The sequence below is a fragment of the Typopeltis vanoorti genome, chromosome 16, assembly GCF_054136105.1.
Source record: "Typopeltis vanoorti isolate ZY-2024b chromosome 16, IOZ_Tvanoo_1.0, whole genome shotgun sequence".
Taxonomy (NCBI): Eukaryota; Metazoa; Arthropoda; class Arachnida; order Uropygi; family Thelyphonidae; genus Typopeltis; species Typopeltis vanoorti.
Genome location: NC_143564.1, coordinates 114,478,458 through 114,493,634, shown reverse-complemented (window position 1 = coordinate 114,493,634; position 15,177 = coordinate 114,478,458). Strand labels below are relative to the sequence as shown.

At 31.5% G+C, this 15,177-nt stretch overlaps 1 protein-coding gene across 3 annotated transcripts in view; it reads right to left on the bottom strand.

Moving 5' to 3' along the window:
• The window catches only part of Sik3 (Salt-inducible kinase 3), a 328,804-nt gene that overhangs the window by 189,978 nt on the left and 123,649 nt on the right, over positions 1-15,177 (bottom strand). For all 3 annotated transcript variants that reach the window (XM_090406156.1, XM_090406154.1, XM_090406155.1), the window contains exon 4: positions 4,509-4,670. In XM_090406156.1, the coding sequence (XP_090262282.1) occupies positions 4,509-4,670 (162 nt within the window). The remainder of the gene's footprint in view (positions 1-4,508; positions 4,671-15,177) is intronic.

The window sequence follows — 15,177 nt, the reverse complement described above, 5'->3', positions numbered from 1 at the left end:
ATTTTATCCTGCTCAAGACTAAATAGTGATCACTTCCAACTTCAAATCCTCTGTACACTCTGCTGTCCTGCACCAGGGAGAAAACATCACTATCAACAATAACAGTCAATGAGACTTTTCTTATTCCTTGCCTCTTCACTCCATGTGAATTTGTGCACATTTTTATGTTGGAACATGGTGTTAGTAATAACCAGTCCATGTCCTGAGCAGAAATCCAACAGATATTTGCCATTTTTATTAGCTTTGCTCTTTTCTCCAAATTTTCCCAAAATATTTTTGTATGTCTGACAATCATTCCCTACTCTGCTATTTAGATGCCCAACAAGGACCAACTTTTCCTTTTTCATTGTGTCAGTTGCTTTTTCTAAAGCATCGAAAAATTCCTCCATTTCTACCTTAGTGGAACCTTCTGTAGGATAATGGGCACAAATAAGTCTCATTGTCCAGTTTCATATTCTGATATTTGTCCACATCACTACTTGAGACTGCCTGCCATTCAAGAAGATTAGCCTTGTATTTTGTGTTGATAACTAGTTTAAATGTAATTTATATTTGTCAATATGCCACACCGTATACATAAGTGTACTAATACTCTTTATTATTAGGCCATAATTAATTATTAATACTTATCTTAATGTATGAACTTTAAAAAATTTTGGAAAGGTATTTACGAGTAAATTTGTTGTGACCGGGCCCTTGGAAAAAAAAAATCAGCTAACGCCTTTTTATTCCCGTATAAAGGGAGTAAGCGAGGCAGCTTTTAATAAAAGAATTCTTCTTACTCTTTTAACTAATTTTATAATTAATATCTGATTTATTTCGAACTGTTTAATTTTTGTTACTGAACATTTTATCAAATCTTTCTTATTACAATGGCTTTTACATTATTTGATACGGTTTAGTACTTTTCTTACAAGTATTGTTACAATTCATATTTACTTTTGTGTGTTGCAGTCTTTTTTTATTATTTTGCATTATTCATTTACTTTTATATTATTCGACATTTCTTATTTATAATCTTATTATTTTTCATACTAAATTTACCTATAGAACACAATTCTATTTGTTTTTATTATAGCTCTGACAAATATTGGAATTTGAATATTGAAAAAATACCCATGGATTCTTGTTGAAAGACAGGAACTTTAACACAAGGAGGAGCAAGTACTTCTGCTGACACATCTACTCGTATGATTGGAGAAGATATGGAATTGCAAACTGTGGTTTCTTCAAAAGCTAATATTAAAGAACAAAAGTCATCTAAGAACAGAACATAACAGAAGTACCATGAAAGTTATTTAAATTATGGATTTACGTGTATTGGCAATACACATGCTACTGATGCAATGTGTGTTTTATGTAATAAAATACTAGTAAACAGTTCTTTGGCTCCAGCTAAACTTCGTAGGCACTTCGAAACGAAACACACTGATTACAAAGGAAAAGATATACATTTTTTTAAGAGAAGACATGACTCGCTAGAAAAATCTAAACTTCAAATGTCTACAATTGCTACAACTGAAAATGCAACAGAGGCGTCTTTTCACGTGAGTTACCGCACTGCACTTCATAGTGAAGCTCCTACAATTTGTGAGACACTCACGAGCAGGTTGCTAAAAAAATAGATGCAGTACAATTATCAAATGATACTGTTTCACGCCGCATCAAAGATTTTTCTGCTGACATAGAAAAAGAGCTAATTCATCGACTTAGACTTTGCAGTGAATATTCATTGCAAATGGATGAATCTACAGATGTCGCAGGACTCGCTGTATTACTAGTGTTTGTTCGTTACATATTTGATAAAAGTATTGAAGGAGATTTACTCATGTGCAAATATCTACAAGAAAAAACTACCAGAGTAGATATATGCAACTGTATTAACAATTATATTACAAAACAGGAAATCGGTTGGGAGAAGTGTATTGATATTTGTACAGATGGTGCTCAAGCAATGGTAGGAAAGATGAAGGGAGTTGTAACACACATCCTGCAAGGAGATACAAGAGCCACCAAAAGTCATTGTGTTTTGCATAGACAAGCAAAATTGATAAAAGTATTGAAGGAGATTTACTCATGTGCAAATATCTACAAGAAAAAACTACCGGAGAATTATATTTATTATAGCTAGTAACAAAAAGAATTCCTACATATTTAAAAACTATTTTGGATGAAGCCATAAAAATGATCAACTGTAAAATCTCGACCACTTCAATCCAGTTTATTTAAAATTTTGTGCGATGAAATGGGTAGTGCACATAATGCACTTTTATTACATACTGAAGTGAGATGGCTATCCAGAGGAAAAGCATTATTGAGGCTTTTTGAACTTCGTAGTGAGTTAATGGTTTCTTGATATCACATAATTTAGGGCAAAATTTTATTGAATTATTAAGAAATTCTTCATGGTTGATGAGTATTGCGTATCTGGCAGATATTTTTACAAAGTGCAAGGAAATTAATTTATCATTAAAAGGAAAGAATATTACAATTTTTAATACAAGAGATAAAATTGCATCTTTTGATAGGAAGTTGCAATTCTGGATTTCTACAGTTGAACAGAATAATTTTGATTGTTTTCCCACCTTGCATGAATTTTTGACCGAAATAAATTCTAAAGTAAATGAAGAAGTATCTAACGTAATTTTAGAACACCTGCATAGCTTGCAATCAACCCTTTTGCAATATTTTCCAAAATCCAGTGAGGACAATTCCTGGGTTCTGAATCCATTTATAGTGACAGCTAAGCCAGCAGGCTTCAGCGCAAGTGAATATGAAAATCTAATTGACTTAATTAGCGACTCTGATTTACAACAAAAATACAAGGAACTGGCAATAAATGATTTCTGGACCAATTTAACAGAAGAGTACCGCATCAAACTAGTTATTCTTGTTTTACTTAATTTTTGCAACTTTTACAATGACATTTGTATGCGAGGCAGGATTTTCATATTATGCTGCAACCAAATCAAAGTCCAGGAACAGACTCGATGCTACACCAAATATAAGAATTCAACTTTCTAATATTGTGCCTGATATCAAAAGAATTTGTAATTCAAAGACCCAAAAACATCGGAGTCATTAAGAACTTAATTTGCAATATACGTGTTTCACTATGTCTATATGTGTTTTGTTTAATATTTGACAATAAATGATTGTTTTTTCTTAACGCTTAGATTTACTCGTTTATTTTATTTATATTTGCCTACCCTACAAAACCAGCACACAGGAGAAAAAGTCTGCATTCACTCGTAAGTGCTTATAATATTATAAATTTTTGGTGATCAGAATGGGATATGTCAATGAAAATCAGCACAAATTAATTTAATGATGGTTTAATCGATATTTGATTAATTATTAATTAACAATAAAATAAGCTAAATTACCAATTAATTATTAATTAATACATTACAAAATAACCAAGGTGTTCCGTGAACATTTCAAGATTTGTGAAGTGTTCCATCACAAAAAGTTTGAGAAACCCTGAAATAGACAACAGAATCAGCAAAGCTGGTATGGTGGGAAGTCAATTGAATAAATTCATATGGAATGAGAGAGAAATTAGTTGGAACACTAAACTAGCTGTATACAAGACAGTGTTCAAACCGGTTTTAACTTATGGATCTGAGAGCTGGGTCAGAAGTAAAACACTTGACCAAAGACTAGAGACTGCAGATATGAGAGTCCTGAGAAAGATTAGAGGCATGAACAGATGGCATCAATGGCAATATCATATTAAAAATGAGGATATTAGGAAAGAAGTTGACATTGTCAGCATCTAGGAATGCGTTAGCAGAGCTAATCTCAGGTGGTATAGTCACTTAAACAAAATGGGTGAGGAAAGATAAGCAAAACAAGTGTTCTCTGCCAGGTTGGCAGCAAAATGACCCAGAGCAAGACCAAGATACAGGTGGATTGATACGGTACAAAGTGCCTTATACGATAGAAATATAAGATCTGATAATGTTGGAGTATTGACAAGTAACAGACTGATTTGGAGGAAAATTGTAGGAAGTTAGTAATGATGTAATTTTTTTCATGTAGTACTATCATATCCTGTACACCCCTTGAGAGTACATGGCAGGAATTTGATGATGATGGTACAAATAAGTCTCTGTGTCCAGTTCCCCAATCTGATATTTGTCCAATCACTGTACCTGATATTGCCTGTCATTCAAGGAGATTATTCTTGTATTTAGTGTTAAATACTACAGCTGAAACTCCTTTTCCATGACTGTTATGTCATGAATATAACATTTTGTATTTGTTGTTTACTGTATGTCTTCTTTGTTTCAGTCATGCCTATTATGTTAACCTAGTACTTATCCAATTCTTCTGCTAATTCCATTTCTTTTCCATTGATGCTCCTTGCATTGATAATACACGTAAGCGGCATCAATGGAAAAGAAATGGAACTAGCAGAAGAATTGCAAAGTACCAGATCAACATAATTAACTACATATTAAATTAATAATTATCATTTTGGAAAAATCTTTTTAATAACTTACCTGCAATTTTGATACTCATATTTTCATCCAGTAACAAATTTTCTGCTTTCAAGTCCCTATGTACAATATGTCTTTCATGACAATACTGTATTGCAGATAGAATCTGTTTAAATTTACTTCGAGCATCTTTTTCACTCATACGTCCATGGGCAACTAAATAGTCTGTATAAAATAAGTAAAACAGCTGCAAAGAATGCTTTATTCAGTGATATTGCACAGAATATAATCTATTCAGAATTTGAAATCTAATATCAGTTCTGTTTTCACATTTTATCTCTAATGCATAACAATTTAAGTTTCTCAGCATTCAAATCAATTAGGATGGGAAACAACAATGTTAAAATGAAGAGGAAAATTTATTAACAAGAGATAATTTGGGAATATTAACACACACACATACATACACCATCTATCTAAAGTCACAAGTCTAGGCAAATGAAAACTGCATTTCATGTTTCTATAATCAGAACTGGCTTCATTACAAACTGCACTTCACATGCTATGTATCTATAATAAAGTATACTGAATATACTATGGATATACTATTGAATACACTCTATCTTTCATTCCAGTGTTTCCAAGCAAGTTCTATTACTTATAAAATATTTTTTCCCTCAAATATCAATTAACAGTGCAAGTCATCCTCTACTATGCAAAGCTGAATAATATTTATCTAATATTATAATAATATTTATAAACACTGGATAAATTAGAGTCCTATAATATTTTAAAGTTTAATACAGTAATATGTTATTAACCATCGCCAGCAAAGGTCGGTCGATTGGTAGAGCCTCTGCTACTAATGGCTCATATAAAAAGTTAAGTTTGAGCATGGTTAGTAGTTGGAAGTAGTTGTTAGCACACTCTCCCTCGATGAGTCTTTGAACTCCCTGGAGGTGTCACATAATAATAATAATAATAATAATAATAATAATAATAATAATAATAATAAAAGTATTTAAAAAAAAGCACACCTAAAAATTAATGAGCTAAAAAATTGCATGATTTTTATATTAATCAGTAAATTCTGCATGATAATTTAATTTTCATAATATAATAATATAGTTTATTTTTTATAGCAGATGCTAATATACTTGTCTCAATGCCACACTTAGCAATCCTGAAATGTATCGGCCTAAATAGATTTAGGCCGATATATTATAAATTTATAAATAATATAAATTTATAAATAATTTTTAGAGGTTTCATTAAAAAGCACTAAGAGATTGTGGAGAAGATGTCACATCATGTTTTTCTAAACCACAGATAATTTCCTGGGATATCTGACTGAAACAAATGCAATCAGGAAATGTATCAACAAATGAAGTTCCAAATACCTAACATTTTTTGGAGGGAATTGTGAAACTTGTGGCCTACAAACTAGGAGCAGAGATTTTTGTTATTATCATTATTATTTTTTTTTTATGTGACTTTCACCCACAAGAGGCTTGAAACATATTGTACATTATTATCATGAGCAGACAAAGGAATGTTTAATCATTTTATTTTTATTTATTTTTTACATAGTCTCATTTTTGAAGCCACTGCAGGCTTTCAACAAGCAAGGAAGCAGTCTCACATGAAGCAATGTAATTCATCTCCCAACTAAGGAAATGAAGAACGACAATCAAAAACTGCTAATTTTCAAAGATCTTCAAAATATACAATACAAATAAGACTTCGATTATTATTCAACTTGGTAATAATTAGAAGAAACACACGTTTAAAACCACAGTGAAAATTATTTAATTGTAAATATTTCATCCTAAGTATCTTAGGACATCATCAGTACAGTATTTAAACAAAAATTAGGAATAACATACAGTTAGGGCGCATGATTACAATAGAATCTCATGAAAACGTGCATAACGTGCTAAAGTAGTACAAAAAAAAAAAAAAAAAAAAAAAAAAAAAAAACTTTAATTATTTAACACAGTTTTGTATGATAATTTCCCATACTTTAGGAATAGTAAGAACGTCGTTGCGGTTTAGGTTTGGTCTGTGTAGTAGGGCTTCAGAACTTTCTTTGTATAAACGTTCATGTTTAAATAAAGATCTATGTAAAAGTTTAGCCTTTTCCCAATGGATCCTATGGTTTGGATTTTCAATTCCGTGTTGAGAGAGGCCAGATTTCTGCGGTTTAAGAAGACGAATGTAGTCTTGATGTTCCGAGATGCGTTTCTGAACAGACCTACCTGTCTGTCCAAAGTATTTACAATTAAATAATTTTCACTGTGGTTTATACGTGTTTCTTCTAATTATGAATGCACCACAGGTTTCGTTATTTAAAAAAATAAAATTAAATTAAATTTTAAAAAAATTAAAAAAAAAAAAAACAACTTGTTAATGAAACATGACTATAGTGTTTAGTAGTAGAATGAAATTTACAGCTTCATTTTTAAATAGCATTTCATCAAAATTAAGTAAGAAAGATTTTTGTATACTTTCATATGCTGGAAATCTAAACAATTATGGCTAGATAAAAAGGTTCGTTTTATTTATAAGTGAATGTATAATTGAACATTCGTGCTAATGCCATTTTATAAGTAAGAAATTTAATGAAATAAATTTTACTCTATAAAAATAGATGAAGTAACTAACTGCATCTTATGAGGTCCCGGATCACAAATATTTTCAAAACATTCATATAACCACAATTTGTTTATAATTGAGAATAAGGAAGTTTGTAGTATACATGAAACTACTAAAACTAAGATTTTGTCAAGCAAAATTTAAATAAAATTAAATGAAATTCTACGAGTGTCAGAATTGCAAATTGTGTTCATTTAATGAAAGGCAATCATGTCAATATAATTGTAACAAATTAAATAAAGCAGATTTGTGTTGTAGGTTAGTGAATGATTAATTTCTATTCATCTGGATTGTGTTTGACTAGCAATAAGCAATAAAGCAATGCAGTATTTAGAAATATTAAGTGGAGAAAGATCCAGTGAATTTCAATTCACAGTAAGATAAAAGAAGATTATAGAAAAATGAAAACTGTTCCTAACTGAAATTTAAAAATCAAATCCTTAAATATTAGGTCATTAATATTAATCCACAGTTAAAATGGAAATCCACAATACATAGTAGATAGGTGGATATGAAAAAGTAAAGAAAGCAAGCAAGAAAAACTGCAATGTGGTTATTAGTATTATGATGTATTTTCAGACAGTAAGAAGGTTATATTACTGGAATACACTACTGAAAGTGGAGACACTCAAACATTTGCAGTTACATAGGATGAATTACTGCATGAGAATAAGATTGTTCTAGGGTTTCAAGTAATTTAAATCAGTGTTTTCTAAATCTTTCTTTTTTTTTAGTGCCATGAAATGCAGAGAATGATAATATGTCAGGTTAATCAGATAGTGATTAACCTGACATATTATAAACTATAATAAATATAGTTTATTATAGTAAATAAACTGTAATACTAAGTGAATAGTAAGTTATTCACTTTGTATTACAGATGGATTACATAATTTAGGACCCTCAAATGCCCTAAAACAGGGTTTCTCAAACTGTGTTCTGTCGAAGGTGAATAGGTGTTCTGCGAGAAGTTCTCGAATTTGTCATTTTAGTTTTCTAAGCATTTTTCATGAATAAATAGTAGAAATATTCTGAGGAGAATAATATTTGTTAATATGTTGTCGAAAAGCTCAGACCCAGAACGCATAATAACATCTGTGTATCGTTAATTTTCACAGATCAAAAGCTTTGAACATTTGGGAAAGGGAATACCGCTGTTTATAACCGGTCATAAAAATTGCCTGCAAGCGGATTATAATAATGGGCAGCGTATCCTCTGTTCTCAAAACTGAAGAAAATGACATCTGTGTAACAAATGTCAGTGACCAAGCGGCATATTTTTAAACATGGAAATATTAATGAATTATCGTTAATTTTCACACATCGAAATCTTTCAACAATCGGGAAAGAGAATACCGCCGTTTATGACCGATCATAAAAATTGCCTGCAAGACGATTACAACAATGGGTGGCGTGTTCTCAAAACTGAATGAAATACAATCTGCATTGCAAATGTCAGTGACCAATCAGCAAGGAAGTATAAAGAAAATTTTTCAACTGAAATTGAAGATCACGGTAGTCTGCATTCGGTTCTCCAATTTAGTAATACTGAATACTTTCTTCGCAAGTTCATATTGCAGTGTGTAAGTGCTTGTTCTGAAACCGGAGTACTGTGATTTTTTTAAAAGTAATAGGAATACAGAGTTAAAATCTAATATGAATATGAGACAATGGACTTTGTTTAATTTTGGTATTAAGAAATCTCTTATTGAAGGTGTTTGTGATGGAACAGATAGTGAGTCATCCACCTCAAGCCTACAAAGATCTCCAGGATGTACAAAAGGAGGGGAAAACTACCAGTACACAGGAGAAAAAGTCTGCATTTACTCGTTAGTACTTATAAATTTTTTGTGATCAGAATTGGATATGTCCAAGAAAATCAGCACAAATTAATTTAATGATGGTTTAATTGATGTTTAATTAATTATTAATTAATAATTAACTATCAATTAATACATTACAAAATAACCATGGCGTTCTGTGAAAATTTCAGGATTTTTGAAGTGTTCCGTCGTAGAAAAAGTTTGAGAAACCCTGCCCTAAAAGATGAAACATTGTACTTTTTTCTAGCTACTTCAGACTAATAAAGAGGGATGTAGTCTTACACCAGGCAATGAAAAAACTATTTATTACTTAAAAGATATTCACAGACACCCATGTTACATTGGGATGGGAATCAAATGCTGTTGAGAGTAGAGATATTATCCACTCAGCCAACTAGTATGTCTATGTTGACAGCAAATACATTATTCCATGAGTGATGCTGTATACATATATCACTATCAATTACTGTTTCAACTACAACAAAATTAAACAAAAAAACTAAAATGACCTAAATAATCATTAGCCACTCAAAAATTTGATGAAATATTTTTCAAAATTAAACTAGAATGGTTCTAAATTAAACTAACTGAAATTAGAATTTTTTTTATTTATTTTATTTATTTATTTTACAAATGAATATTAATTTTCAAGTTAAAATATATTACAATGTTTCTGGTAAATATTCTGCATTTCAATTAACATAGCCCTTTCATTTTCCTTATTTTTTATCCAAAAGTCCATTTTGAGCAAAATAAACAAAATTAAAATAAGATTTTCATTGTGAAGACACATTACTGCATTATTTCAACCTCAGTACACCACTGGGTCTAGCTCCCACTGATAAGACCTCAATAAAGGTCGAAACTGGTCTGGGTAGTGATCCGTCTCATAATGCATAGCATTATACATGTCCACAAGGATATGTCCTTTGCATTATGGGATACTAAGTGATGTGAAGTCATTAGCTTATATATACGAGTTGCCCCAGTCCTGAAAATACTTCTGACGCAAACTTCGTTTGCTTACACTTGGATAAAAGATTAATCCAAGTGTAACCAAGTATAACACGGTACTTATACAATGCAGTCTATAAATTGTAGTAACCCTTGTTGAACGCGGTCTACAAATTGTAGTAACCCTTGTTGAAGCGGTACTTATACAACGCAGTTTCGATATAAGATGGTCTACAAACTGTAGTAACCCTCTATCTTTTCATATATTTTCCAACGCATGACTTAAAAATCAAATTGTATCTTTGTTAAATTTGCATCTGCCCATAAGTAGTGAATTTATATTAGGGGAAATACCCTTTAGCACCCATGTACGTCAATTGTTTACCGTATAAAGTATTTATTGTTTAAAATTGTCTTCATTATATGCCAGGAAAGCGCATTAAAAATCATAAGTGTGTTAATCTCAAGCCGAGCACTTTATTTTTTGGTGAGTTACATACAATATGTAATTACATACAATATATAATTACATACATTACATACAATATGTAATGCTTTTTTTTATGTAAAAAAAATATTTTTAATAGTAATGACCACTTAGAGCGCTTTTGTGATATACATGTTTGTTAATAGGGATAAATCCACCCACTTTAAACTGCCAAGGCTGAAGATGCATTCCATTTTGATCAGCACATGAGATCATCCTTCGTTAACTTCTTCATAAGTTTTCCAATCTCTTCAATAGTGAATTAATTAATGGAGAAATAGATTTAAATGGGAAGGAACTGGTACATGTTGTACCATCATTTTTTATTTTGGTTTAACCAATAAGAACACAATTTGGTCGGCTACATCCCAAATTGCCAGCCCATCCTCGTTCGTTCAGTATCCAAGTAGATACCCAACAGGGTGCACCACAAGAAGGCGAGGATTGGAAATTAGGTCAGAAGCCCTGGTCGGTTTTCCGCATTCCTTTAAAGGCTATGTGGAGGTCTCCTCTCAGTTATACAGCTTTGACCCTTAAGCAAGGAAGTACAGGAAGATGGTTTAATGTTAAATTTGGCGTGAGACAAGGATGTACATTATCCTCTTTGTTTTTCATTATCTATATGGATCACATTATGAAGGAAAGTGGTATTAAACATGATATCAAAATTGGAGATGTTAATGTCAGCTCTTTGCTTTATGCAGATGATGTTATACATCTCAATAAATCCACTACAAGTCTAGAAGATTCTCTGACTAAATTGAATAGCTGTTGTAATAGATATGCAAAGAAGGTCAGCAATAAAAAGACAAAGACAATGAAAATAGGCAGAATCATTGAAGATGTCAACTGTGTTGTGAATGGAGAACCTGTGGAACAAGTAAAACATTTCAGCTACTTAGGCATGATTTTTACTGAAGATGGTAAATTAAATATAGAAATAGACAACAGAATCAGCAAAGCTGGTATGGTGGAAAGTCAATTGAATAAATTCATATGGAATAAGAGAGAAATTAGTCGAAACACTAAATTAGCTGTATACAAGACAGTGTTCAAACCAGTTTTAATTTATGGATCTGAGAGCTGGGTCAGAAGTAAAACACTTGACCAAAGACTAGAGACTGCAGATATGAGAGTCCTGAGAAAGATTATAGACGTGAACAGATGGCATCAATGGCAATATCATATTAAAAACAAGGATATTAGGAAAGAAGTTGACATTGTCAGCATCCAGGAATGCGTTAGCAGAGCTAATCTCAGGTGGTATGGTCACCTAAACAGAATGGGCGAGGAAAGATTAGCAAAACAAGTGTTCTCTGCCAGGTTGGCAGCAAAACGACCCAGAGGGAGACCAAGATATAGGTGGATTGATATGGTACAAAGTGTATTAGACGATAGAAATATAAGATCTGATAATGTTGGAGTCTTGACAAGTAGCAGACTGATTTGGAGGAAAATTGTAGATAGGAAGTTAGTAATGATGTAATTTTTTTCATGTAGTACTATCATATCCTGTACACCCCTTGAGGGTACATGGCAGGAATTTGATGATGATGATGGCACTGCAAGTAATAGATGACGTGGAACCAATGGCAGGAAAAGTTCTGCCAAAGATTCTGATTGTGATGAATCAGTTAAAGAATTCAGTTTAAAGAAATTAGCAGAAGGACTGGACTTGGCAAGAAAGTTATTTTATGGATAATGATCTCTCAATGGAGCGCTCTGGAAAATTCACAAGGCAATTGGATATTTGTTTAGCTCCGTATTATGAACTTAATAAAAAATTGCAGCATAATGGTAAGCAAGGTCTTATTACTGACTTCTTGATAACTAAACCAGCCGAAGTATGCAATGGGAATTATACTAATGATGTCCAAGAGATTTCAAGTGATGACGACGTCCGGCAACTCGTAAATAAAGAGCATCTACGAAATGTTAGTTTTGAAGAGAGTGATGACAATTATAATATACACTTTATTTTATTTTGCCTAAAACATTTATGTATTATGTGCAATGAAGTTCACATACAATTTATAATTTTATACTATGTATTTGTTTCATAGTTTATTTGTTTTCTTAACTTACATGAATTACCTGAATTAAATAAAAATATATTTTTGTTGGATATGTCATTGTTCATACAATCTTTAAAAAAAAAAAATTAGTTACATACAATTTATAATTTTTTATAATTTTATACTATGTAATTGTTTCATAGTTTATGTTTTTTTAACTTACCTGAATTAAATAAAAATATATTTTTGTTAGATATGTCATTGTTTATATAATCTTAAAAAAAAAAAAAAAAAAAAAAAAAAAAAAAAAAAAACTATTTCGGAACCTAACCCTACTTTTTCTATGTGATCTGAGTCTCACATAACGCGATTTATTATAACATCCGCATTATATGAGGGTTACCTGTATATAATTTCTTGGTATTTCTAATTTATAGTATAACCAAGTGGAAAAAGCTCCAACTACTTTCTCTAATCCAGAGTATTTTAATAATAAGGTGTGACACCTTTTGGCTACCCGTATATGAAAATATGACTTCTGCTTCTTAAGCTAACACAAAAAGCAGAATTTAAAAAAGTCCCTTTTTTGGACTCCCTGGGTAACGAATGGCAATGCTGTAGCCAATGAAGTTTTAACTGAGGCTCGGCTATTGCCGTTACCCAGCCATGACTAGAGCTTTTAGCTCAATAACACCTCATTCACACAGATTTTCTTCATTCAGATGGCAGGATAAAGAGTCAAGGACTCAGTCCATCTCCCAGTTCTTTTAAGAACACAAAAAGCAGTAACTAACTATAATGTTTCTTTCAGAAATATTACATATGCAGTTATTAGAAACTGCCCTGCATATCTCTAGACAATTTTTCTCATGTGCTTCAGAAAAGAACAAAAGAAAAGTGAACTGCAAGATGGATTTGCTAATACAAGGATACTATAACTACTACATGAAGTTTCCATAATTCCAGCAATTTTGTTAGGAATGTTGTCCGATATTAGATATATTTCAGTCTTCTGCAACAGTTCTAAATGCATCAATCCATTAGCTCCTCTTCTTCTGGGTCTTTTTTCCTGTTCCCCTCGTCATCAAATACTCTTTTGCTAACTTTTTCACTGCAATTCTATTTAAATGACTATAGTTCACAGATTATTGAATACCAACAATATTCTCATTATTCACAATTCTGCAACATTTGTCATTTTTTTAATAACCATTTTTAATAATAAATGATTTAATAACCATTGTCTGTATCAGTCCATTTAAAATTATTCCAAAATGTCAGCTAATTGTTGTATGAGTTATTCCTTGTATAATGCAAACACAGTTGTTAGTAATAACATGGAAGGTGGAATTGCATTAATGATTCAGAAGTAATGTCTTTAATTGGATATTAATTTCTAATAACTTAACATTCTTACTGTGATAATGTGTATTAGAATAATGTCTAAACCATGGGTATCTTCAAAATTACACGACTGTTACATATAACTGTCCAGACCTTTTAATCTTGTTACAGAGCAACTGCTGCAATAATGTAAGTGAACTTTTTTTAAAACATATTATAACAATTTTTGGGGTAGTATAAAAAGCAAACTAAAAAATAAGAGAGTGCATTGAAAGTGTTTGGAAGTGGCATTTTATGATATGAAATTTCATAAAATATTTCTCTGTAGAAGTTCTGTCCCTGTGCTAAGAAATATATTGTCCCTGTTGGACATTTCTGCATGGAGAGAGGGTGATTCTAACCTTGCAATTTTCTTGCATTGCAACTCTATCTTATATATAAAGCATATGAAAATTTTGTATTGTTGTCAGCACTGCCTTCAAGAATTAGACTGCATGCAAAATTCTACCAGTGTTCTGTGCTGCATTATTTCATGCAGTTACTGGCTTCAGCTCATTATAAAGAATAAAAGCTATATATCTGGAAGGAGACCTCCACATGCTGAAAAAAACAGTGTATGAAAATAAGAAACACACTTCAAACTATCTTTTGTTATTTTGCAAAAGCATCTCTTTCGAGATGACAGCTTTGTAAAGGAGATATTACTTTTGAAACTCCATTGTATTTACTGATTTCTGATCTGCATAAGTCATTAACACAAAGATGTGCATAAGATCATGCAGAACGCATACAAAAAGTCACACTGATTATGTTATTGTTGACAGTGATATTTTTTTTTATCTGCTAAATTTATTTAAATTTATATATAAGATAAATATAAATTTATATATTATAATTATTTGACAAAATTCCCTCACCAAGTTAAAAGTTCTCCAATAAAATCCTTTTCTTGCTTATCCACAAAACTGCAATTTTCTTCACTTTCACATACCACTAACACTCCAGAGATTGAAAATACATACTCAATGAGAAAGCCAGGTTATACATAGCTGCTTAGAGCTAAACAAAAGTCAAAGGAAGTTTTTAATTTTTCTTTATTATTATTTTATTTTATTATTATTTTTAGTCTTATTTCCAGGGCTCAGAGCACAGTCAAAAGATTTACTGCAGGAAGACAAATGCTTCCAAAAGTATTAGTATAGGAATTTTACTCACTCATCACTTTCATACAAAAAAAACCTCTTTTTTCACATCTTATTCACGTAAAACAGAAATCACTGGACAGACATAGGACAGCCACCAGCTACCACGGGTTTGTAAATGATCCGTTTTGTTTTATCTCGCATTTTATTGAAGATGTGAAGAATGTGTTGAATAATGCAGATATTCTTGGAATCTGTAGAGGCATGACATACTGCCATATGGCAGGTTGGTGCATAGAGATAATTGTGACA